Source organism: Dryobates pubescens, chromosome 12 (assembly GCF_014839835.1).
Source record: "Dryobates pubescens isolate bDryPub1 chromosome 12, bDryPub1.pri, whole genome shotgun sequence".
NCBI classification, from domain to species: domain Eukaryota; kingdom Metazoa; phylum Chordata; class Aves; order Piciformes; family Picidae; genus Dryobates; species Dryobates pubescens.
Window position 1 is genome coordinate 33,275,596 of NC_071623.1, and position 25,403 is coordinate 33,300,998.

Consider the following 25,403-nt stretch of genomic DNA (forward strand, 5'->3'; position numbering starts at 1 on the left):
CTTTCAGTTATTTGGAACATGATTAGGGACATGATTGTGTTTACCCTGGTTTTGAAATAGACACCTAACAGTTTGGTTGCAGGGAAAGTAATCAAATGGGAGAGCGTTGTTTTGAAGAGTTAGGAATGTTTGTTGTAATATTATTATATAGAGTTGTAAATTTGATTTGCAACAGACAAGCAGTTGAACAGCTGTGCCTCCCTTGCTACCATTTGCACTAAGTCTAGCTCTTTTGGTACCAGTTTGAACTTGGAAGACTGAGTGGGATATTGTGAAAAAAAAAGCACACAGAATTCTTATTTTGAGAAAGATTGAGACAGCATCTATCACACTTCTGACATTTATGTGTGATGCAGAGAGGAAAGAGCCTCAACAGTGGACTTTACTTTCTGAACCCTAAAGACTCATAAACCAAACCAATTCAAGAGATCAGTCTTTCTCTATACACCTTATATACATTGCTATTGTCACCAAATGGAACATGTTTTCTGTGGCAGCTCTATTAATATTCTAAAGTCCAGAAAAAATACATTCTCTGATGAAGGGACAGCAGTGGAAGCCAAGAGAAATGTTATTTCCACTTGACACTACCACACGTTTCTGTGAGATTATGAGAACCAAGATCCCCAAAACTACAAGGTGTAACTAATGATACTTTATGCACTGATTCATACTTACACAGAGGAAGGAAAAAAGAAGGTTGTGTTTCTTATTGGGCTGTTCCTATCATGACAAAAACATGGCAGTCAGGTACAAAGAGAAGATCCAAACAACTTGCAGAAGCACTGTACAGCATGTGAAACCATGCTTGGATAACGCTGCAGGAGACTGTCACTGAAACTTTGCAGAGTCCCCGACTGGTTTTAGACCATTTTAGTCTGAGGTGTTACAGGCTTCATGCAATAAACACTTTTAGAAACCCCAAAGGCTTGAAGAGGCACTGCATTCCATGTGGAATTATACTGTGCAAACATAAGAGCCCTAACTTGGATGTGTCTCCAACACAAGTTGGGCAAAGGTCTTCTTAAAGGTAGGCTGATATCAGCGCGATAGCTAATGTCTGCTCCCGGCACTGTGCTGACATTCAGTGATTTTGAATCTTTTTTAAATGCTTACAACCACCCTTCTTCTGAAATACCTTCAAAGAAATTAAATCAATCAGCGAAGCACTTCCACGGGGTATTAACATTGCCATTAGTTGCTAAGCTGTACCACAAAAGTCATGTATGGAAATGTTTCATTTCTCCCCTATTTTGTATGTTGATGAATAAAGGTCATGTTGACTTATCAAAAATAGTTAAATCCTCCCAAAGCTTTGAAATGGCATTCCTGGTCTTGTGTGATGAGATGGACTCAAATTCTAGACAGCTGGATGAAAAAGGACCACTCAGTGGATCTTTTGCCTTTGGTCTGCTGAAACAGGGAAAGATGCATCATAAACCCCCCCCGGCCATATTTTCTATCTGTGAACTGCTGCTAAGCTAGTATTTCCTGCAAAAAGGCAGATTTTTGGCACATGGGCGACAGATGTCTTCCTATGAGTCTAAATATATGATTAACTCCTGGTTCAGATAGGTGCTAGCAATTGATTGCAGCTCATAAGTACCTCATTACTCAAGCTAAAGGCTGCAAAGCCAAACAGCTCTCATACTGTTGGAGAGGCATGTAAATAAATGTCACTGGGTATTAAACCCCATGTGTCTTACCGTGCAGGCTTGCTGGATTACCTACACTCACATAAGCCACTGTGGTGGTGTTTGTTTGGGGTTTTTTCCAATCTAATTTTCACTTTGCTTAGCCTTTATGGAATGTTTGTCTTCTCCACAGTGTCTTTAGAACTCAGGATAGAGGTGTATGTGTAGGTTTTGTCAGGAGTTTGAGTAGTCACAAGAATTCTGCTGGAGATACTGACCTGCAGTAGTTTACTGTCATGAAATGAGTGGAACACATCCTAAAAAATGTGCAAATTATTGAAGTTTAACTGATGTAAATTAGAGGAGGAGAAACAGAAGGTCTGACCTGTGCTAAAACCCTTCATCCTACTCCTTTTGTTTTGGTTGTAAAAGTGGAGATATTTTGGACATACCTACATCACTTATAACAGGCTGATGGCCATCCAGAAAACCTCTCTTACTCTATTACTGTTCTTGGCGTATTTTTGGGTTTTAGACTTTGTTTTCTTTTTGTGATGATGTTTGCTGATGTGGGAGACTGGGTGATGTTCCAGTTGTTGTGATTAATGCTTCTATATGTGACAGGTTAAAGCTCATGGTATTATCTCACAGAAGACAGCATTTTGTGTTCTGGAAAAATGTCACTCAGCAGAGTTCTGTCTTCTTCTTTAAAACATATTTAGGTTAGCTTTGATGAAGTTATTCTAAAGAATTGTCTCCATTTTAAAAATTGATGTGGATGTGAAAGTGGAGATCTTAAAAGTTTCCCCCTTAAAAGTCATCATTTAGAATAGAATAGAATTAACCAGGTTGGAAGAGACCTTCAAGATCATCATGTCCAACCTATCATCCAACACTACCCAATCAACTAAACCATACAACCAAGCATCCTGTCAAGCCTCGCCCTGAACACCCCCAGTGAAGGCAACCCCACCACCTCCTCAGGCAGCCCATTCCAGTGGGCAATCACTCTCTCTGTCTCCCCCTTTTAATTCTGGAGAGAGATCAAGCACATAATGAAAATGTATTTGAAACACTAACACTGAGAGTGAAGCATCCAAAATGGAGTATCAACTGGGCTTTGAAAAAGGACAGGTAATACAATACAAAAGCTGTCAGTTGTAAGCTGCCCTTAAAACTAGATATTAAGTTAATCCCTGTGTTTTCTGTTTTCAAAAAAACCCCAAACCAAGTTATTCTTATACAAGTCAATTAGTGGACAAAGCCACAGGGGAATATATTTCCTACACTACCTCCAAGTTCATTAGAGAGTGAAACATAAGACCTTTCTTATGCTACGTTAGTATGTTACTATTTAAAAGTGCATGGGCAACAGAGGGCTGTTTGGGGCATTAATTAAAGTAGGAACTGAAACTTCAAGTTGGGGGAAACAGCACTGCATTGATCCATGCAAATGAAAACCTGTTTTAAAGTCCCCTCTTCTGTTTTATGTGGGTCATTTCCAGTAATGTGTAAAGTGCTGATCATTTCTTAAATACTTCAGCCAGTAGTGCCACTTAGATGGGTCTTCAATTTCTTTCTTCACCTGTGGCTATCATGATTACTTCTATCAAAGTTTAGCTCTTTTTCATACTTCTCTGGAAACCCCTTGATCTCATTGCATTAGTCATCTCCCTCCCTTGGTTAAATTCTTCATGTATTCCTCTCTGATACTAATTTGTTCCTCTGGTTCAATGTATAGTCAAGAGAGTAATTTATTCATCTTCAGTAGCACCACTGAAATCACAGAAGTACTTGATGTCCTGATTTATTGAGGCACTTGAGGTCAGTGCCTTAAGCATGTGCTAAAAATGAAGCAAATAGCAGCACGACCTCCAAAGGATTAGTCACCTGCGGAATGGTTTGCAGGGTCCTTAAAAGTATGAACTCACAGAACAGACTTGCTGCTGGTGTAGGGTTAGTGCTGCTGTACTGAAAGCTAAATGGTGCTGACAATGCTTTCAGTGGAATTATGACAAGTCTACCTGAAGCCTTCCCCTTTCCTTGTCTTGTGCCATGCTGATACATTATGATATGCCCAAAATAACAAACCAAGCTAGAAAACCGCTTCTGACATTTTTAATTGTTCATATGCCATTTGGTGTTCAACAGGGCTGTCAGCATCTCAGTAAGGAAATAGGTTGTTGCAGCAGATGATTTTTTCCCATTTGATTTTGTAGGGTCATTTTGTCATGCTCTTGCTAATAGGGTATCTGTGGTGTCGCTGCTACCTCCCTGCTAATGAAAGCAGGGATTGCAAATTGGATGAGACACAACTTAGCTATCCCAGATTTGCAGGTTAGATTATTTTTTTGTGCCATTGATGAAGACATGTGTTCTGGGTTAGGAAACTGCAGAGCAAACAGGAGGATGCATTTGCACATGAGGTTTGAACATTTCCCTGGCTGTGCCTAGGATCCCTTTTTACCTTTCCTAAGGAGGAGGGAAAAAGAAGTTTTGCTTCTTTCTTGATGGTCCTTGCAAGCCAGCTGGCATTTCTGGGGTTTTGTTGTAAAGGATCTACTGCAAACATTTTATTCTGCATGAATTCACCATAGTTACATTGTGTATCTTGTTGCAGTTAAAAGTGTAAAGTTAATTCCAATGTGTAGAACATTGTTTTGGGGTTGTGGTTTATTTTTGGTGTAGATTACAGACTTTCATACAGTTGGGGTTTTTGTGGTGGTGGTGTTTCCCCCCCAGATATTTAAAACATTCTATTTGTCAATTTAGGTTAAAAGGCAAAGAAATGTTCTGGTTTGCAGGCAGCATTATTCCATTTCAGAAATAGCACCCTGTAAAATGCCTGTAACGAAGTGTTTTATCTGAAAGCCCATTGTAGCTTTCTTATTATAAGTTTCAAGTTTCTGCAATAGAAATGTTCTCACTCAAATGTATATTATTGCATTAATTCCTCAAATAGTAGCATTCCATCATACAAACCTATAAATAGATTCAATTGTACAGAGTATGTGTTATCCATCCTCAGTATTTTATTGTGTTGTTAGATATCAGACTTTGGAATAACTGTGTAGGAGTATTTGCATTGAATATAGGAAGAGAAAAGCCATTTCCTCTGAGTATATGCGTGCTTTCTTGTCTGTGTTTCCTTGGGGTATAGGAAGTTACTGGTTTACATCTATTGGACATTTTTATTGCCTTCCCGAAGACAATGAAAATTGCACAAGGCTCATATAAAAGCATCTTCAAGTGCAAATTAAATCTGTGGTGTCCTCTTTTGTAAATACAGAGGAATATCTTCTTAGATAATAAATCTTTTCTGTGTATACCAACAAGATGTCTATTTCTTTTCTTCGTAGATACACCTTTAGTTAAAATCATTTCTTCCAATTCATGGCCTGAAGAAGGACAATCTATAGTTTTGACTTGTGAATCCAAAGGAAAACCAATGTAAGTGATTTACCAAGTAATACGTGTTTGTTATTTTCCTTATTCTGCTGTGATTGCAATCTTCAGCTGCAGAAATCTGCTGGCTTTGTCTTGTCCTGGGGTGTAAAGTAATCCCTGGTATAGAAAACCCCTCGAAGCTTGTCTTCATTAAGTGTCGATAAAGGATTGGTCTTTCACTTAGTCATCTATTTTCGCTTTCAGGAGGAATTCCAGCTGTGAAATGTTTATTTATTTTTTCCAGTCATGTATATCAACCTGAAAAGAGTGCAGGCTTAATCAGTCACTGCTTACATCGCTGCACTGATGATAGAAGAGAAAATGTCTTGTGGAAATCTTCCTGCATCAGCTAGCCTCAGAGAAAATATATTGAACTTTGGAGACAGTTTGGCTGTCATTTGCAGGGAGTTTGAAGTTTAATGGTATGTGCAAGTTGGCTGCCTGCTTCTACCAGAGTCTGGAAAGATGTAGCCTGCTGTAAGAATATAAATTGTTTTACTTGGAAATTAACATCTCTATCATCAGTATTTTATAAAGCCACTGCAAAGATTAACTCTTTCACAGAAGCTGCTGTTTAAATAGGCTTCACTCTTTAAAACAGTATTTCTCAGATGAGATGTCATGTATTTACCCATAAAGACACAGAAAGAATACAAAGATATGAGTCAGGCTTCTGCTCAAAAGATTAATCTGTAGTGTTACATGTGGTGATGATACACAGCTTTGTAATGGTCTTGAAAATGATAGTTAAAAACCAATATTTTGGCTCTAGAAAAGGTGAAAATTGCTCACCTAATATCACTGCGGGGCTGAATTTCTCCCTGGTCTACTTTCATGACTGTATGGAATTGCTTAATCTAGGCACCTGAAGTCAGATTTAGGTCAAGCCAATCATTTAAGTTGAAAATTTCTATTTTTAAAGCTCCTCTGAGTTCAGTCTGAGATCATTTAAACTCCACATGCACTTTTCTTTTCCATGTTACGTGCCTCATTCATTCAGGAGTAACTCTCCTCCATCCGAATCCTGAGTGGGATGAGCAACTCGGTGTCTACATCGTGCTTGAGACCAGAACGCTGGGAGTCTGTCTGATTGGTCTTCCATGGTGCTCAATGCAGTTGGTCTTCTGTGTGCCTGTGCACTTCTAAGCAATAGATGTTTCTGAGATACATGCCTCTGTAGGAATTGTCAGTTTATGTCGTAGCCTTTGAGCATTGCCCTAAGGGATCAGGAGGTACATGCCTGTTTCCCCGTTGTTGTCAAATTCAGCAGAACATGCCCAAGTACTTAATTTCAGGAAAGTGGTCAGCCCTGGTTGCCCCAAGTGCACTGCTGGCTAAGTGTTACTTAGGGTTGTCCTTGACTCAGTGTTTTCTTTGCAACAGCTACAAGCTAAGTGCTCTGTTTGGCATGCAGACGTTAGGTGTTCCAAACCTAGATGCTTGATTTTCACTGTAGGGATAAGGAGGAGAAGTAAAGCAGTAGTTCTGTATTTTTATATCTTTAATAACCTGTTGCTTTTTTGACAAAGCCAGTTTGACCCTTCACATTTGGAATCTTTGAATAATAAGAGAGTTTAGAGGTTATTTCTTCTTTATGCTCTTTTTAGTTTTGTGAGACAGACAGCTAGATAATTTAACACATCTAATTGGTATGTGAGGAGGGAGGAGGAATGGGTGTATAATACCAAATAGGGTTTCTGGTCTTCCAGTGATTCCACTGCCACTTGAGTGTTAAAAAAGAGGCATGGTGCTTTTCAGTTCCTGACTGACTTGTAAATGCCTACTGGGCAGGTGTTTAATCTGAGCTGATCACTTGGGCTTCTATTTGAGCTCAGTGGAGGGGTTTAGGCACTGTTAGGGCATGACTGGTCTGCTCTACATTAGACAATGTACAAGAAAGAGCCAAGCGTGATCACACATCTCCTATTTCTGACTAACTACATGGAGTTTAGACAGTTAATTTAGTCAGATAGCTACCTTTATATTTTCAAATACCAACACCATGTATATATATAAAAACATGTATATAAAATTTTATATCTATGTTCAACTTTGGTCAGATGCAATTGTCTCTGTTTACAGCTTATAACCACATTTTCACAATCTTCATTGAAAATGGGCAAAAAAGGGGTTTTTCCCCACGTACCAAAGATGTTAGACTCTGTTTAAAAAGAGGAGAGACCATTAATCCACTCACATATTCGATTTTTCTCTAGACCCCTAAAATTCTTAGTCATTTCTGAAGGAAGTAGAAAACTATAAAAGTGGTGTGCTTTACCTTGGCATGCATAATACTTTCTGTTTGTTACCTTTACTAGTGTTGCTTTATCTTAGCATGACATAGTTAAAACATAATGATTTAAAAGGATCTTCAGTTGAAATATTTCCTGATTGACTTATTTATTTATTTTAAAAACTAGAACTTGGCTGCATCCTTGATGGATTCAAATGCAAACCTTACATGCAGTTTAGAAAGGGCAGCCAAATAAAGCCTCCACACCGGAGAATTATCAAGGCAGGACACCTGTATGTGGTAGCCTTCAGGGCATAAATATTTTGCCAATAAATGCACCTCTAATTGTCATGCCACTAGACCTGCTAACATGGGCTGCTTGATATTGCTTCATTAGGTCACTCTTTCACTGTGCACAGCCAGTAATAAATAGGCATCCTCCTGGGAGCAGTTTGCAATTCCTTAGAATAAGAAACTCTAATGTCATGCTCCCAACCTACATTATGATTACCTTCTGGCTTGTAGAGAAAGAAAAACTGGAGAGTCCACAGAGCCCAAATATGTCAGTGTCACAAGTGATGAACTGCAGGCTTCATGGAGAGCTTGGAGCCAGCCACGATCCTTCGTAGCCATTTGCACACCATGCATTAATTTCTATACACTGTCAACTTTATAGCAGAGTTACAACAGCCTCTCCTGTTTCCTGTAGGCAGCAGTGAATCAGACCAGTAAATGAACACTTATAGGTACATTTCTCTTGTATCCTGGAGCAGCATTCACAGGCTTCAAAATGACACTTGAGATGAAGATGGAGATAAAATGAAACCAGGCTGTGGCTGTGGTGATATTCATGATGCTGATAGCTGATGCACAATGACTTTCCCAAAAGGGATAAGCAGAATGAGGCTAAAGCTAGAAGGTACTTTTACCATCTTACATCTCATCACCAATCACCTCCTTGCAAGGATTCCCTTCTTCAGACCATATGCATCACAGATACCCAGATATTGTGTTTCAGATCTGCAAAACAGCCCTGAGCAAAAGCCCTGCCTAACCTGCTGCCCTGTAGCAGTGAGTGGGAGGGAAGCCTTGCTTCGACCAACACTGCTTGGAAATCAGCTGCCCTCTGCATCTCCTGCTGAAGCAGCATCCTCCAGAAATATTAACAGAGGGATGAGGAACAACTGTTTACTATGTGTTAGAACTGGAGAACTAAGGCCTTGATAAAGGTTTCATAGTTTAAGGTGTAAGATTTCACTTGACCAAATCATATGGTGTTAACTTAGGACAAGAGAAAAATTACCTTGGACACTTGAATGTGTTGCTTGTCATAATGTGTCAGATGGGCTGGAATTATTCTAGACTCTGAGGTTTGTAGCTGCTATGAATGGGCTCATGTCACCTTGCCTTTGTGGTCTTGGTGCAGGACACCGGTGTTGGAACAGGAATCCTGAAAGTGGGGTAAGGGTTTGACGAGAAGCTGTGGACTAGAAGTGGAGGTGGAGAGGAAGATGGAAATGTAGGTGATCCCTTAAGTGGCAGAGAATACTGAAAGGAACAGGAAAGCATACCTGATTCACATGTGCCTCAGAGTCTGGTGCCATCAGTGGGGTTTTGGTTTCTTTGGTCATGGTTTACACAGCACCAGGACTGCTGGCAATAGATGGACACTGGCTGTTTCAAACAGGAAAAGGGATTTTCATCCATGAGCTGGCAAGACTCATTGAGAGGGCTTTAAGCTAAGTTTGAAGGGGGGAGAGGATAAAACCAGGGTCACTAAAGGATAGCCTGGGGATGACATACCAGAGCTGAGGGTGAAATCCATAGCCTAGCTCAAGTGCATCTACACCAATGCTCACAGCATGAGCAACAAACAGGAGCTGGAAGCCACTGTGCAGCACAATAGCTTTGATTTAGTTACCATCACAGAAACATGGTGGAATGATTCTCATAGTGTTGGAATTGCTCTTTACATATCTGTGTGTCTTTTAAATCTTTTTCATCATGCTGTAGTTTTCCCCAGTCTTCACTTATTTTCCAAAGAAGGAAATGCAATTAAGCTTCAGAAATCAGAGATATATATTTAAGCAATGCCTAGACTCTTCCGAAGTCACATTGGCTGACAGCATTTTGGATACTGTTAAAATAAACAAAAGGCAGCTCTCAAAAGTAAGGAAACTAAATAATCATTTACAGTTGTCTGTGTTTACAAAAGATTTCAAAAGCCATTGTTTTACTACTGCAAGCTGTAGCTTCCACATGCTGTTGTGTCTTAATCTAGTGCCTCAAAACTGACCCAAAAGTGAACTCCAAAACTACCCCATAATGGAAGAAAGGTTCCTCATTTCATATTCTTAGTCAGCACTCTCACCAAAACATGCATGAAAGATGAGAGCTCTTTTTAAGTCGGTGTCATTTCAGCAGGAAGAATGTCAAAATGCAACAGAATAACTGGGGCACAGGAAACACAGAGAGAGTTGGCTGTCTCCTGTGTGCTTTAGAGAAATGTCTTTCCATCCTGTGAGGCTCAGGGGAATCATAGTATAGCTGCTCAACTAACAAGAAGTGAATATTTGGCCTTGTTTCAAATAAATAAGAAAGTTTGGGGTTTTTTTCCCAGGAGAATGCTCATATTGTGTCCTTGATGAGAATAACATCATTTGTAAGGTCATGAAAAAAAATTCTAGAGACAAGCATGATCATTAACAAACTAATATCATATGTACTTCGTAATATAAAGTAAAATATTCTAATCAGGAAAAAAATTAACAATGGCACACCAAATAATCAAGCTTGCTCTGTAAAGATATTGTAAATGATGTATGTGCCATGGAAAGATCTCTTTTTTCCCTAGTATCTCTTTAAAGAAGACTCCCTTGAGTGAGGCAAACATTTTGCAAAAGCTAATGGGAATGAATCCTAAAGATAAAAGAGAAATATACAACACTGTTGTGCCAGTGATGCTAGCAAGTGGCTGTTTCATTTGAGAAGGATCTGACAGGGATCCAAGTGAAAAGAGAAAGCTTAGTGACAAGAGCTAACTAGGGTTCAATCATGTAGTTTGTTCAGTTGAGTCTGCCGGTGACTATTCAATACCATGCTGGTGTCATGCCAGCATTAAAGTTCTGGCTGGAACAAAGTCTCATGGGGCTTGAAGTTCAGATTGTACTATGAGAGGCTTCCTGTTTCCAATGCTGCTTCCAGTTTCCAGTTTGGGGTGTGGATATTTTCTGCTGGGCTGCCCGTTGGTCACGGGGTGGGGGAGTCTTCTCTTGCTGGTTTCTGCTTCTGCTTTTGCTGTACTTTTCTGCAACGCAGGCTGAGGTAATTTTACATCATAACTTCTCATTAAACCCCTGGGCTGGGGGTTTTTTCTGTTATTGTCCCTCCTGTCTCGGTGTGTGGGGACTTGCTTGTGAGAGCAGGCTGTCTTAAATTAGGACAGTCTATTTTGGTGCCCAGTGTGGGGCATGACAAGGGTTGAGATAACAAGAAGTCAGACAAAGATTCACTTAAGGGTTGTTAAAATACTTTTGTGTTCAGGGTTTTTTTCCCCATAGTATGTTCAACATATTGATGCATTTGCTTTATGGGGCTGTCTGGGTCTGATGTACTGGGGGCTAGCTCTGGTTATGTTACATAAAACATTACACACTTGTATTTGATGTGCTTTTTCTGGTGGCACTTATCGCATCAGGGGCACGGATTAGTGCTATCATGTGGCTGGCATGTTATGGTATGGTTATTCCACTAGCCACTTGGTGTATCTCAGCATCATGGTATCACAGTACATTAGAGGTTGGAAGGGACATCCAGAGATCATTGGATCCAACCCCACTGGCAGAGCAGGATCACTTAGGGTAGTCTGCATGGGAATGCATCCAGATGGGTTTTGAATGTCTCCAGAGAAGGAGACTCCACAACCTCTCTGTGTAGCCTGTTCCAGTGCTCTGTCACCCTCACTGTAAAGAAGTTTCTCCTCATGTTGAGGTGAAACCTTCTATGTTCAAGCTTGTCCCCATTGTCTCTTCTTTTATTATTGTGCACCACCAAAAAGAGAATGGCCCTCTCCACTTGACACCCATCCCTCAGGCATTTATACACATTTGTGAGATCCCCTCTCAGTCTTCTCAAGACTAAGCAGCCCCAGATGTAATCTCACCCAATTGACGGGCCAGGTTTTGTCCAGAGCCATACAGGTCTTTCCCAAGAATATCACCTGGAGATATGTCCCAAGGCTGGACTATGAATGGCAGGGTGTGTGGGAGGATATGGGCAAGTGCCTAGGACAGTGGTCACCTCTGATTTCTTGGAAATTCACCCCTGAACAAGTGCCAAATCCTGACAAACTGGTAAAATATTTGGCAAACAGCTGTTGTCAGCCCAAAGGCCCTGGGTGGCAGAAATCACTGTGATGTGTTGGAGCTTGGCCCAACCCTTCTCATCACTGTTTGGTGTGCTCAAGGGCAAGAGAAGGTCTCTGGACCTGCAAATAGACTGGCAGGAACCGTGGCTACTCAGACCCCAACAGCAGGCATGGCAGCTGCATCAGAGAACCAATCTGTGCCAGTATCAGTCACCCCTGCATGGGAAAAGAAACATACGAGGAAAGCAGTTCATCTTGCAAAGGATGAGAATGAATCCAGGTCATCGTGGGAACAAGGGAGATAGCCAGAGCTGCTCACTCATCTTTAGCCCTGGCCTTGAAAGATGGCCAAGGACAAATGGTGGATGAAATGACTAGTAGGCTTGGACAATACCAGGAAGGTCTCTCTTAACATGCCAGCCTAGATACAAAAAGCACCACTGAAGACAGCGACCGAAGACTTGCTGAAGTCAAGGGAGACAACACATGCTCTCTTCTCCATCTACAGATCCTGTGACTTCTGCAGAATTTTCACATATTTGGTAGTCAGACAATTATACAAACATTTATGTCATTTTATTTTCCCACAAGCTGGAGGATAAAATGTATTACAAAGGAAACAGCAGAATATCTCTGCCTTCCTCTGAATAGTTAACTTAGTTTGAAGTAATTCCATGTGGAAAGACCTCTGAACCGAAGGGGAGTATTTTGATAAATGCTGGAAGGAAGTCATTTGGATTTACTGATTTTCATTATGTGATGGGAAACTTCATAATGCTTTGCTTCTGTAGAACTGTGGCATTATGGACTGGATACAGCCTTTCGAGAGGATTCCTGACTTCTTCAATGGAATAGTGATTATGAATGGTGGCTATGAATGATTGGTGCAACACAGATCTTATTTGATGCATGCCCTCAGAACAAAGAATTACAATCATTTCTTCATAGGTGTTTCACCCTCCCAATATCTGAGAGCTTGGCAAATATTTAAATGTGGGGGTTTCTTATCACACCTGTGGACAATTAGGATATTCACTTGCCTCAGACTTACAGCTGGGAGGCAGAACAACAATTATAAGATCAAAATTGTTAAACAGATCATGTATGTTTCATGTCTAACATTGAGCACAGTCCCAGTTTTCCAAGAGCATGTGACCTGACAGCATCACATCACTGGTTTGAATCATTGCAGTGAGTCCTTCATACATCTGTAAATCCGTGCTCAAGAGTCTGAAATCAGAAACTAGTGGAGAAAATTGCAGAAAGCCACTTGACATTCAGCTGTTAACATTTTGGTGTAAGTACTTTGTCAATATTGCATTGAAACTACGTCATAATAGCAGGTTTAAATTATGAGTCATTAGTCTGGTGGCCAGCTTTTTGTCCATGCACAATTGTTTCTTTCCTACTTAGACATGACACACTTCCCAGCTTCTCTAGCAGGTGGGATGGAAATTCATGTAAGGAATCATCTCATTTGCTGCATTTATTCACTGCAGAATACTCTCTGGATTGTGCCATGAATAACTAGCAGCCTGGAAAGGAATGCCAGTATCAACTTTGCCTTTATGAATTGTCATAATGAATCTGGAAAAGCATGCCTGTTTCTGTGCTTAGCCCTGCAGAATGATCCATAGCCCAGGCTGGATTCTCAGGCACTATCAATAAATATTAATGATTTGAAAAATTGGATCAATTTGTCCATCTCTAGGATGAAACCTTATTCTAGCAAAATATGAATGTGGTATCAAAGTGTTTCTCCTTTAAGCTTCATGCATATTTGTTCATAAGAAGTCCTGAATTGTAAGAGTCTATTTCTAGGTTTCTCTGGAAAGGAGCTCCTAGCTGAAAGGAAAGGAGGAAAGTTAGAATCTGGGGTTCTGCTGCTTTATGTTTAGACCTGGACAATTTGTATCTTAACTAAAAGGTGGGTGGCTTTGGATGTTGTTGTAACTGCTTTGCATTAGCAAACTGGGAGTCTCCCTGGCGTCCTTCACCTTGATCCCAGAAGCAGCGCTGGCCCTCTGATTTTTCATCTGATTTAGGTTTTCTGAGCATTCTGGATTTACAGTTCAGTTTACAGGGGCAAGTCACACACAACTTTGGGTAAGATTCTGTAAATGTATTCTTTAATAAACGCTCACACATATAGGTCAAAGTATTGTATCTGTGGGTGTAGACTTAGACAAAGATTAGATCTCTCCTTCACATTTCTCAGCCCTGTGTTCCTTGTCACTGGGGAGCAGCTCTCCAAACAGCTTGGTCGCTTCTATTCCTGTCGTTTGTCTCACTTTCTGTTCATCCCACGTTGTCTGTCTTCAGATGTGGTTGTTCAGCAATTCAGTACAGCAGGTGTCTCTGTCCTGTCTGTCTTCTGCCTTGTACTGGTTTCTTGAAATGTTGCTACTTCTTTCTTTTTTTTTAACAATGATTTTGTTTTATGTTTTAAATCTTTGTATCTTTATCCTAATTAGAATCATCATAGAATCATCACAGAATCGTCATAGAATCAGTCAGGGTTGGAAGGGACCACAAGGATCAATTAGGATTTCACTGGGTTATGTCTCATTGGGAGTAATGTGAATTTCCAGTTCTCCAAGAGGAACTGATTCTATCTGAGTAATGGTTGTTAACTCAAAACCAGCCTACTATTAACTTGATCTGATGGGACATATATAAATGATGGGATGTAATCCATGTTGGCTGATGCTAATCACTCAATCTCCTCACCACAGTTATTGTCAGCCGCACAGAAATGTGTCACCAACCATACTTGTAAGTTAAGCAGCTAGATTCCTCACCCCTGTAGGCAGCAGTACATATATGAAAGCTTTGTCAGTATTAAGCACTAGGTTTTGAGCTTTCAGTCAGGAGGGTAAAGAGAAAATATTTCATGTGCAGCACAGACTGTAACACGTGACAGATGTTTTGGAGGTTGGAAAATACATAACTGGCAATAATTGGGAACCTTTTCAATATCCAAATTCTATTCCCAGTTTATTGTTTAAATAATTCCAGTTAATAGTCACTGATGTCAGCCCAAATCTCTGCTGAAGAAAACCTTGGCAACATGTGCCAGAACTTTGCTGTTGTTGCTGTAGTCACTTTCTTTGGATACTAGAACAGTTTCTAAATTATCTTTATGCTGAAGGAGTTAATGCTATCTGCTGCCATAATCTAGTAGGCATCTGTTAGGAGCTCTGCTGGATGAGTGCTCATTTTTTCAGTAAAATGTTCTAAAATCTCATGAAGACTATGATGAATTGCAGAAAAAAAACTGCCTAGTGAACCTTTCCAGATGGGCAGTATGTCTTTGCAAAAAATAGAATACATAGAACACATAGAATAAACCAGGTTGGAAGAGACCTTCAAGATCATCGCGTCCAACCCATCAACCAATCCAACACCACCTAAACAACTAACCCGTGGCACCAAGCACCCCATCAAGTCTCCTCCTGAACACCATCAATGATGGTGACTCCACCACCTCCCTGGGCAGCCCATTCCAATGGGCAATCACTCTCTCTGTATAGAACTTCTTCCTAACATCCAGCCTAAACCTCCCCGGCACAGACTGAGACTGTGTCCTCTTGTTCTGGTGCTGGCTGCCTGGGAGAAGAGACCAACATCTGCCTGTCTACAACCTCCCTTCAGGTAGCTGTAGAGAGCAATAAGGTCACCCCTGAGCCTCCTTTTCTCCAGGCTAAGCAACCCCAGCTCCCTCAGCCTCTCCTCATAGGGCTGTGCTCCAGACCCCTCACAGTACAGCCACTTGTTTCAAAGAACTGTGTAAACATTCACCTTGTAACCTTCTGCACCAGTATTTCATTGGTGGAACAGCTCCACTGTGGGATCATGCTATGATGTATAGTAGATAACATATTAAGAAGCAGGTAACATTTTTGCTGTGACATGGTGTTTATATTTAATAGATTGCATTTCAGTTTGTGTTAAACTGTCTGGGAGGCTGTATCTTCTGTTCACAACTGGGACCCTCTGTGCTTCCTTCCCCCAGTATTTTGGAGTAGGGATATTGGTGTTAGAAAAAGCGTGACACAAATAGAAGCAGGTGGGAGCATTAGTGCCTGTCTGGAAACTGCACTTTATAATAAAGCCTCCTGCCATGCTTAAGAACTTCCTCTTTATTGTTCTGTAAGATGATCTCATTGCCTAATATCCTCAATTCAATAATTGCTTTTCCTCTTTTCTACGTGTCCCTTTTCTGCAGTGTTTACACACAAAGTGGTGCAGAAAATACAGCAGGAAAAATAAACAAAAACCCAGCAACAAAAAACCAGCTCAGAACCCAGCATTTCCAGCTCATTAAGTCCATTTAGCATGTGTATGCCTTTGAAAAGAATTATTTTCCTTCCTCTCAGGTGGGAACACATTCTGGAATGAAAATGGTCCAAAAAATGTAGTATATAAGATTGAAATACAGCATGGGTAACTCTAGTTGAGTATTGGTTTGGAAGTTCCATTTATATGGATATGGGATTACCTCCACGAGTCTTTAATCAATCATTAGCAGCAGAACACAAGAAGATGAGTTAGTATAACTCCTGCAGAGCAAATCATGGTCATGGTATTCTCTCTGTGTCACGGAAAACACCAGCTCATTGCACATCTGTACCTTTTAACCCCATGTTTACACGTGCCCTGAGAGTTCCCTGAGAACATGGACATGCTGTAAGGGAGCAGGATTAACACCATCCTTCTAAAGGAAAAGAACTGTGGATTTAAAGAACAGTGTAGGAAGGGCACATTAAAATCAAATTAGGAGACGTTGTGTTTCTTTGTTTTACTTTCTTCTTTGCATTCAGAAACTCACATCTCCTGTTCTGATTACATAACCTCTCTCCATGAGGTTGGACACCGATTTTGCCTCTTCTTTCCCTACTGGGAATAGTTTGCATTGTTCCTTTCCTCAGTTACTTTACCTTTCTCAGTTCGTTATTTTCCATACAGAAACTCCTTCTATTTCTCATTCCTCCCTAGCTTTCTGGGAGTAGGTTTGATATACATTTTCTCAAATTAACACTTGTGTACTTTCTTTTTTTCCTATTGTTAAAGCACTCCAAACAGGAAGGAGTAAGTTTCTGTGACTTAGTCTATTAAACATCAGTTGTGTACATTTACTATGATCTCAACTTCTCGGTGTGCTGACCTCCAGCTCAGAGTGTACCCTTGCTAAAAAACTCACTGAATTGCTATGGAAGTATAGCCACTGGCCTGCAAAGTTCAGACTCGTGTATGATTAGTGTGCAAATGAGGTACAGAAAATGAACACCAGAAGAAAAGGCTTAATTGACAAACTCAGATGTAGCTGTCTGCCTAATCATCCTTCCCCAGAGTTACAAATTCTGAGTCAGTGGGAATATTTCAAAAGAGGGCATGAATGGAGTGTGTATGGGGGGATAACAATAGAGTCTGGTCTGTCAGCAGCCTTTCAGAATGGCTCTTTTTATATGTGAGACTCAGCGCACAGTCATTTTGAAGCGAGCGCTGAAGGCAGGCCCTGCGCTGTTCCTGCTGCACCGGTACTCATACTGCCTGCACCAGAGACACCCATGCCTGCCTTCATAGTTTTCCACAGCTATATTAGCAATTCTCCCTGCCTCACAAAACTGAGACTCACAGTCCCTATTGTTAGCAGGTTCTATTTGCTACAGGATAATCCAAGGTCATTGTTTTGGAAGGTGATGTAGTTGTTCCACTGCACAGCAAAGAGATTTTCCTCCATCGCTGAGCGAGACCTGCTCACAAACCCATTGATCTTCCCAGTGTTGCCTGCATGTATTTTTCAGTCTTCTTTTCCATTGCTATTGGAAGAAGCTCTTTGCTTTCCTGTCCCTAGAGTTATTGCTGAGCAAAATACCTTGAAACAGTTGTTCTGCATTGCTCTGAGAGAATACTATTCTGACATGTGCCTAATGGGTGGCATATTTTGTCCTATATGGCGTTCTTATAGCTGGAAGTGTCTGTCTTTCCACACATAGAGCTTTGTGGCATTAGCCCAGTCTGTCAAGCCACCTGCTCAGGACTGGCAGGCTAAGGTTGGAAAAATATCCCCCAAAAATCTATATAAAGTGTGAAAATGTAAGCTTAGCTCTACCTTTTTGGTGTGTAAGCATAGCTTCAGAACAAAGGCAGATGATAAGGTAAGTGGGATTGTGTTTCTGTGTGGCAGTTTAGGCTGGGTGCCTCCTGTTTCTGACACGTAAGCTACACCTCTGGTGTCCAGAGTGTCCAACCCAGTAGGTGGACACAGGAAGCTGTGCATTTCATACCCATAATATCCTTCTCCCTATAAATCCATCTGCAAAGTCTTTCTCTTCCTCTTTCTTCCCTCTCTGCTTCTGTAGGAGATGCTGCCTATCAGGTAATGCTGGGGGAGTATCTCAAGGCCTCTTGGGTCTGACTAGGTCTAATGCCAGGGGGAGAAAGGGCAGGGGCAGTCTCAGACCTGGCCAGCCTGAGAGCAGCCTAGTGGTGGGGGGAAGAGTGAGCTCTGGGGGTTTTGGGTACACCCTCAGGTGGGGAGAAGGGAAGTGTTGGGAGGCCTTTGGGTGTGCTATAAGGGACTCTGTATGCTTTGGGATTCTTTTGTCAGTGTGCTTGTAGCTTTAGCATAAATTGCAAATTATTCATTGCTTGGTTCAGACAGTTTTTGTCTTTCTATTGCAATATTGATTTCTCTGGCTAGTTCAAATGAGATTTCCAAAGTCAAATTTCAGTATTGGAAATACAACTGGACACCATTTCCAAAACTCATAAGACCTGAGGAAAGACTGAATCAAGTGACTTGTGGTCTTGCATATGGCAGCAGAAGTGGTGGCCTACAAGGATGAAGAACCACACAGAGAACAGCCAAGAAACTGCTATAGGTGGTTGTCTAGTTTGGCCCACATTTAAGAACCTGCTATGAGCAGCTGAGGGGCAGAGCAGCTATGCTGGGGCTCTTCATGATGGGCAACCCAGTCAGGGAATGCTCTAACTGGGAGACAGTGATTAGTCTACTGGGTTTAGGTCGGTTGGGCTCTGAATAGAAAATTTCATCACAGATGCATATGCTGAGCTGCATGCACACCTATTTTTGTGCATTATGCAGAAAAGGCTTGAGGGAACAGTCTTGTACAGAGGAAGGTTATTCATTATCAAAATAATGCAAACAAGAGTAGTGTTTATACACTGGAAAACATTAAAAATTACTACTACTTACTAAAGAACCCTGTAACTTTTTCCTGTGCATCCTCTTCCTTCAGCAGAATGAGAGCTGGCATATACCCATCTGTGGCAGGTTGACCATGGCTGGTACCCAGATGCCCACCTGGTGTCCTTCTCTCTCACCCTCCTCAACAGTATCACAGTAAGGGCAGGAAGGTGGCTCACCAGTCACCGGCAGCACAGACTCAGCTTGGGGAAAATTAATTTACTGACAGTTGAAATAGTGTTGGATGGTAAGAAACAAAGACAACCAGCACCTGGGCATCAGCAGCTGGTGCAGCCTCTCAGAGAGCTTGGGGATGTGCAGCTAGACCCTTGCTGAGAACTGCTGCACAGGCACACATGCACACAAAGATTTCTGTAATGAACTTGGTGGTATGGGTCCACTTCAAACATTGCCAGGTTTCCATAGATGCATACCTGTTTTGTTGGTGACATTGCCTTGTTTCACTATTGCCCAGAAGCACATATTCATCACTTGCTTGATGAAAATATAAGTATTTTAAGAAGGATTAAGACGTGCTAGTGGAGTGGCCCATGACACCCCCATGGTAGGAGCAGGAGATTCAGCTGGGTGAGCCGGCAGGGTGTGGGGCAGTATGGCACCTCCCAGGCTGGTAGGAGAGAGACAAGTTGGAGACAGATCGGTGCTTCTAATGATTATTTCTATTCAGTTGTGATTTGGGGGACATTTTGATTTTGTATTGTTCTTAAGTATCACTAGCCTATCTTCATACCTCATACATGTAATTTCTAGCATGTTCAGAGTGGAGTCAGTTTGTCCTGAGGAGTGACAGTCTGAGGGAGCTCTTGGCACTGGCTCTGTTCAGCTCCTTCGTTAAAATGTATTTACCTGCAGTTTCCACCCAGAGGCAAAACCCAAAGTCTAGACAATTATATGGTAATCAACATCAAAAAGGGGAGCTACATTAAAAAAAAACCTAAGAATCTTGTTAAAGAGAAGCTAAAAAAGGCAGCTAAGAGAATTAAATCTTCCCAGGCAGCCCGAGGACTATGCTACAAAAATAATACAAAAACCCAAAGAGCATTGAGAACCACAAGGTCAAGGTATAGCACCTGGCAGAAACACTTGAGAAGTGAGGCTAAACAGAACAGAGAGCAAAGGGATAAAAATGGAGACACCATAATTTGAAAAGCTGAAGTTGTTTTCCAAGAGGAAAGAGAAGTTTGAGGAACAACGAGCAGAAGGAATCCAAAGTAACAGTTGATGTTTCTTGACATGTATCAGAAAATGTGCCAGCACATTTCTAGGATCAACTGAGGATCAAGGTGTAAGGGAAGCCAGATGGATTTGCTACATCCATGTTTACTGTGGAAGCAAACGGGTGGGTCACAGACTGATTCTCTTTTTTTTCTGAGGTGCTCACCGACAAGGTTTTCCTAAGTGGAGCACAGGAGCAGGTTGTGGAACAAACAGGCAATATTAGCAGCAACAAACCAGCAGCCCCAGGTGGTTTCACCCCAGCACTTGAAGGGAATTCAAGGATGAGATTGATTATGAACAGTGACGGTCAACTTCATGCTTAAAACCACCTTGCTAACCTGGGACAGCAGAGTTTTGGGAGAGATTCCAGACCGTGCAAGGCTGTAGAACTGACATCTGGGCTTCACAAATAATAAAAGCTATGAAAGAGACTAGGATTAGCAGACATCTGAGTCAACCCAAACTTTCTGGGAAGAGTTGCTTTTCCAGAAGGAAAATCCGATCTTACAAACCTGTTTGAGTTCCTTGAAAGGCAATTCCTTGTGGTGGCCTACTTGATATAGAGGGGAAATATTACAGATCTTTCTGAAACTGTAAATGGCAAAGAGATCTTTGTTAGGGTCTGTTGGGTCATTCTCTCTTCAAATAGAAACACTTAAGGGTGAATTAAGCAGGTGAAAACCAGTTCTGTCGCAGAGCAAAGAGGTGATTTTTCATACAATGACTGGTATATTCTGGGAGCTTGTTGTCAGCGGATGTGGCACACCCTGAAAGTCTCTGGCCGTTCACGGGAGAACTGCTTCAGTTTACAGAAAGAAAAATCCTTAAGCTTTACAGAAGATTTTTAAAATGTACTTAGCGCCATAAGTTCCTGAGGTAGTTTTAGGGCAGAGGAGTGCTTGGGGAGGCAAGACCTTTGCTTGGCCCATTTCCTAACATTTGCTTACCCCCAGTGTTGGAGACAAAGCACTGAACTGACTGAACTTTTGGTCTGATCCAGCACAGCTGTTTCTCAGTTGTTAAACATTGGCCATAGGCTGTTGTGTGCTAGGACTACATGCTAATGAAGCTGGATCCTGTTGAGAGCTTGAGAATATCTCCTTTGCAGTGCTAAAATGATTACCATGAAGGTACTAATGAATAATTTTCTGTGTGACAGAAGTTTGTGTGAACTAAAGCACTCCCCTCTGTCTGGAAATAATGATACATTTGGGAGATGAAAAGCAAGCTCCTGTAAGCAAATGTTTTTCTCTTTTTTCCCTTTATTCTATTGCTGGTTTATAAATTATGTTTTGTAGTAAAAAACAACAAAACAAATGAACAAACAAATTGCTATAGACCATGGGATAGGACATAACTCTGAAATACCAATCATTTTAAGTTCCCAGTGTATTGCAATTAAGATTTCATTATATTATCTTGAAAGCATGAATTGTTTTGGTGTTTGCTATCACCTAATACAGTGTGTTTCAGCTTTCTTTGACACAGATGGAAAAAAGGTAACTCAGGTACACCAGCGTTATGACATACTTCCACTCATTTGGTCTTGCTATAACTGTGATAAATATCAACAAATAATTGATTACTTGTTGAGAAGAACTCATGATTCAACTAAAGATCTTAGAAATATTGTTGTTATGGCTCCTTTTTAAAGATATCTGTTGAAAAAAAGATATTCTGCTGCATCTCACAAGCTTCAAGAATTTCTTACATGCCTTGAAAATCAGGGAGTGTAGACCTTGGGTAAAGAGGGTTGGTACTGGAGACTTTACATAGTCCTTGCTTGTCATGTAAGTTGCAGCATTAGTACTTTTGTCAGTAGTGTGTCCAGCAGAAGCACAGAAGTCATTCTGTACTCAGCACTGGTTAGGCCACACCTTGAGTCCTGTGTCCAGTTCTGGGCCCCTCAGTTTAAGAAGGACATTGAGACACTTGAAGGTGTCCAGAGAAGGGCAACGAGGCTGGGGAGGGGTCTGGAGCACAGCCCTGTGAGGAGAGGCTGAGGGAGCTGGGGTTGCTTAGCCTGGAGAGGAGAGGCTCAGCAGAGACCTTATTGCTGTCTACAACTCCCTGAAAGGAGGTTGTAGCCAGGTGGGGGTTGGTCTCTTCTCCCAGGCACCCAGCACCAGAACAAGAGGACACAGTCTCAAGCTGTGCCAGGGGAGGTTTAGGCTGGAAATGAGGAGAAAGTTCTTCCCAGAAAGAGTAATTGGCCATTGGGATGTGCTGCCCAGGGAGTTGGTAGAGTCACCATCCCTGGAGGTGTTCACAAAAGGATTGGACATGGCACTTGAAGCCATGGTTTAGTTGATTAGATGGTGTTGGGTGATAGGTTGGACTTGATAATCTCTGAGGTCTTGTCCAATCTTGTTGAATCTATGATTCACTTCAAGTGAGTGAAGGAATTGCAATTTAACGAAGCTTTTCCTTGACTGTGCCTTACATCAGAAGCAAATTATTTTAAGCAAGTAATATTTGGACAAGCAAGTAACTGAATGAGACTTCAACTGTTTACTTAATGGGAAAAGTGGAAGTGAATCAGTCTCTCTTGATTTTCCTCTTTCATTCTTGTGCCAGCAAGCATTTGACCTTTGCTCAAAAAATGCAGCTGGTGTTTCTTAGATGGGATTTCTCAGTTTATTGTAATAACAGAGACAGAGTGTTATGACTGTTGGGACACAGCTCTCCCTGGAACACTGCAAGACAGGCATGTGAATGCCACCAGTGTCTCAGCCGGAAATATCTAAGCAGTCAAAAATCCTGACTTATCAAAGAAAAAAAAAGTCTCATAATAATCTTTGCTTATTGATACCTTGATACACCCTTTGGGCCTGAGCTGGCAGTGGGGATATCATCAACAGATAGAGCGTTGGTTAAGGAAAAAGAGCAAAGGGAATTGACAATGCAGTGTGACAGCAACCTCCTGTTTTGTCTTTCACACAGTCTCCACCGTTATCTCTCTGTGGCACTTCATCACAGCCTATGTAAGAAAAGTTAATTTCAGCAAATGTGCTTTTTAAAATCCCTTAATATGAGAATACAAACCATTTCAAATAAGTGGTGGTGCTATTCTTCTGTTATTCCTGGTAAATCATTATTTTCCCCAGCTCTTGTTGCTTGGCTGGGGATGCAGTGGGCTTGTAAACTTGTATGAAGCAGCACAGTGTTATAAACGGATCTGAAGGTGTGCCAGTGGAGAAGATGTTATTTTCCTCTGTGCTATGAAATGCATAGTAACTAAGGTGTGCAGATCCTATCGTTCTGCTTTGCTGCTTTCTTATTCCCAGCAGTACTTCATTAACATTAGGAGCATAGTTCCTGCTTAATCCCAGTAATTTTCAGCAGGTATTCTGATGTATCCACTTGAACACCGTATTATCTTCCTACTGCTGACATTTGCATGTCTTTGAAATACATTATTTTTTCAGGCATTGTCCATCTAATCCGCTGCAGTTTCTGTCATCCTTTTTTATTATGGTCGTGCTTTACTTACAGCTGATGAAAAAGAATAATCTACTAATTTCTCAGTAGCTCTTAAAGGTTAAGAAGGAATCAGCAAGGTGTAAACAGCAGTATAAGAAGCCCAAAGATTTAACAGTTTGAATGCAGACTACATAATTAGAGACCTATAGGACTGGAATTGTAGTGAGACTAGGCCATTAAGAATTCTGTGTTTAATGATTTCTCATGTGAGTGAAACTCTTGCATGCTGTGTATGGCCTCAGTTGTACACAGAAAAGAAAAAGCCCCTTGGAACAGAAATCAAATATTTAAGCAAGGTGTGATAATTATTCTTTATACTCACTTATCTGTATATAGTTTCTCCTCTCTTTCCCTCCTGCTCTTATCTGAAGGTGTACATCTTAGCTTATGAGTCTGAGAGGAAAGGGATTTGTCTTTCCTGTTTGCACATCAATATATGGCAGTGGTCCCAGGCAGAACAGAGAAAGGGCACTCCAGTACTGATGCAAAGTAATTCCAGGTCTGGAATTTAAAAGGAGCTTTTAGGGTAGCAACTCTTTCTCTGCTTTATCTTTTACCTATTCCTCTGTCTGGAATAATGACGCTGTTGCCCTGGATGGACTTCTTCCCCTCTCCGAGTTTACCTGACCATCAGTCTGAAGCTTGGGCCGTGCTGACTTTCAGCTCTGCAGAAAACACGGCAGATTCACCGGGTCTGCCTTCCCCCCCTGCCTGCAGCTGTAAGGCAGATGAGCAATATGGGGAGCATCTCTCCCTCTTCCCTTGCTTGCACAATCTCCTAAGAGCAAGGCTGTTACTGGCCCTTAATTATCGCTGTGTCATTAGGGATATCTTATCCACCGCCTCTGAGAGCTGTTAAACGACTGCACGGCAGATAACACATTGTGCATCCACTTGAACAGCTCATTGTTGTGCAATCTGTCCATATCAGGATTTCAGTACCAGACTTCTGATACCAAAGCAGCATCTAGGCTACTTTAGAGAAATTGGAAGACACCTTATCTAATCTGCGGTCAGTCCCAGGCTGACCTGAAGATCTTCCCTGCAAAGTATTACCTGCTATTGTCCTTGAGCTAGTGTGAGCTGCTGGTGGCACTCACTGCTGCAAGGCTTCTGTTCCCCAGAAAGCAAGGCAGGATTGATGACACAGGATTTCTTTCATGCACTTTTCCCCCCCCTTTCCCTTCCTGGTGCTGTGCTGCCTTACACCTTTCCTTCTGCCTTTTTAGCCTCAGGAATATTTTGAAAGGGAGGTTATGCTTCTGTGGAGGACAAAGTGTTCTGTTTTTTTTCCCCCAGATAAATTTTAAAGGCAATATAAATTATTTATAAACTGGCAACACAAAGTGAGCAGTGTAGGTGTACATACCATTGTTTTCTAGAGACAGGAGATTGTAAAGAGCACTTTTTATGAAAGTTGCTCCTAAGCTGTAGAGATTGTAGTGTTCTCTCTTAATTTAAGGTGTTTTGACTTAAAACTACACATGAAAAAGAGCATGCCCAGCACAGAAACATCTGAAAGACTTCAGAAAGCATGAAGGAGGAGAAATGCCCAACCTGTTGTCTGGGAAGTTGGTCAGATTCAGAGAGAGCAAAAAAAGATGAAATGAGACACTGTTATTGTTTGAAGGGGGAACTTTAGCCAAGATCCCTGACTCCAAAGACTGAAGGTAAAATAAATTACCATCGGTGGTGCTCAGCGACAGAACAAGGGGCAGTGCATGGAAGTTGGGGCAGAGGAAGTTCCATGTAAACATGAGAAAAAAATGTTTCACTGTGAGGGTGACA

The 25,403-nt window shown here is 41.4% G+C and overlaps 1 protein-coding gene across 4 annotated transcripts in view; it reads left to right on the plus strand.

Moving 5' to 3' along the window:
• CADM2 (cell adhesion molecule 2) overlaps positions 1-25,403 on the plus strand; it is a 632,714-nt gene that overhangs the window by 535,938 nt on the left and 71,373 nt on the right. For all 4 annotated transcript variants that reach the window (XM_054165780.1, XM_054165782.1, XM_054165783.1 and 1 more), the window contains one exon: positions 4,994-5,084. In XM_054165780.1, coding sequence (XP_054021755.1) covers positions 4,994-5,084 — 91 coding nt within the window. The remainder of the gene's footprint in view (positions 1-4,993; positions 5,085-25,403) is intronic.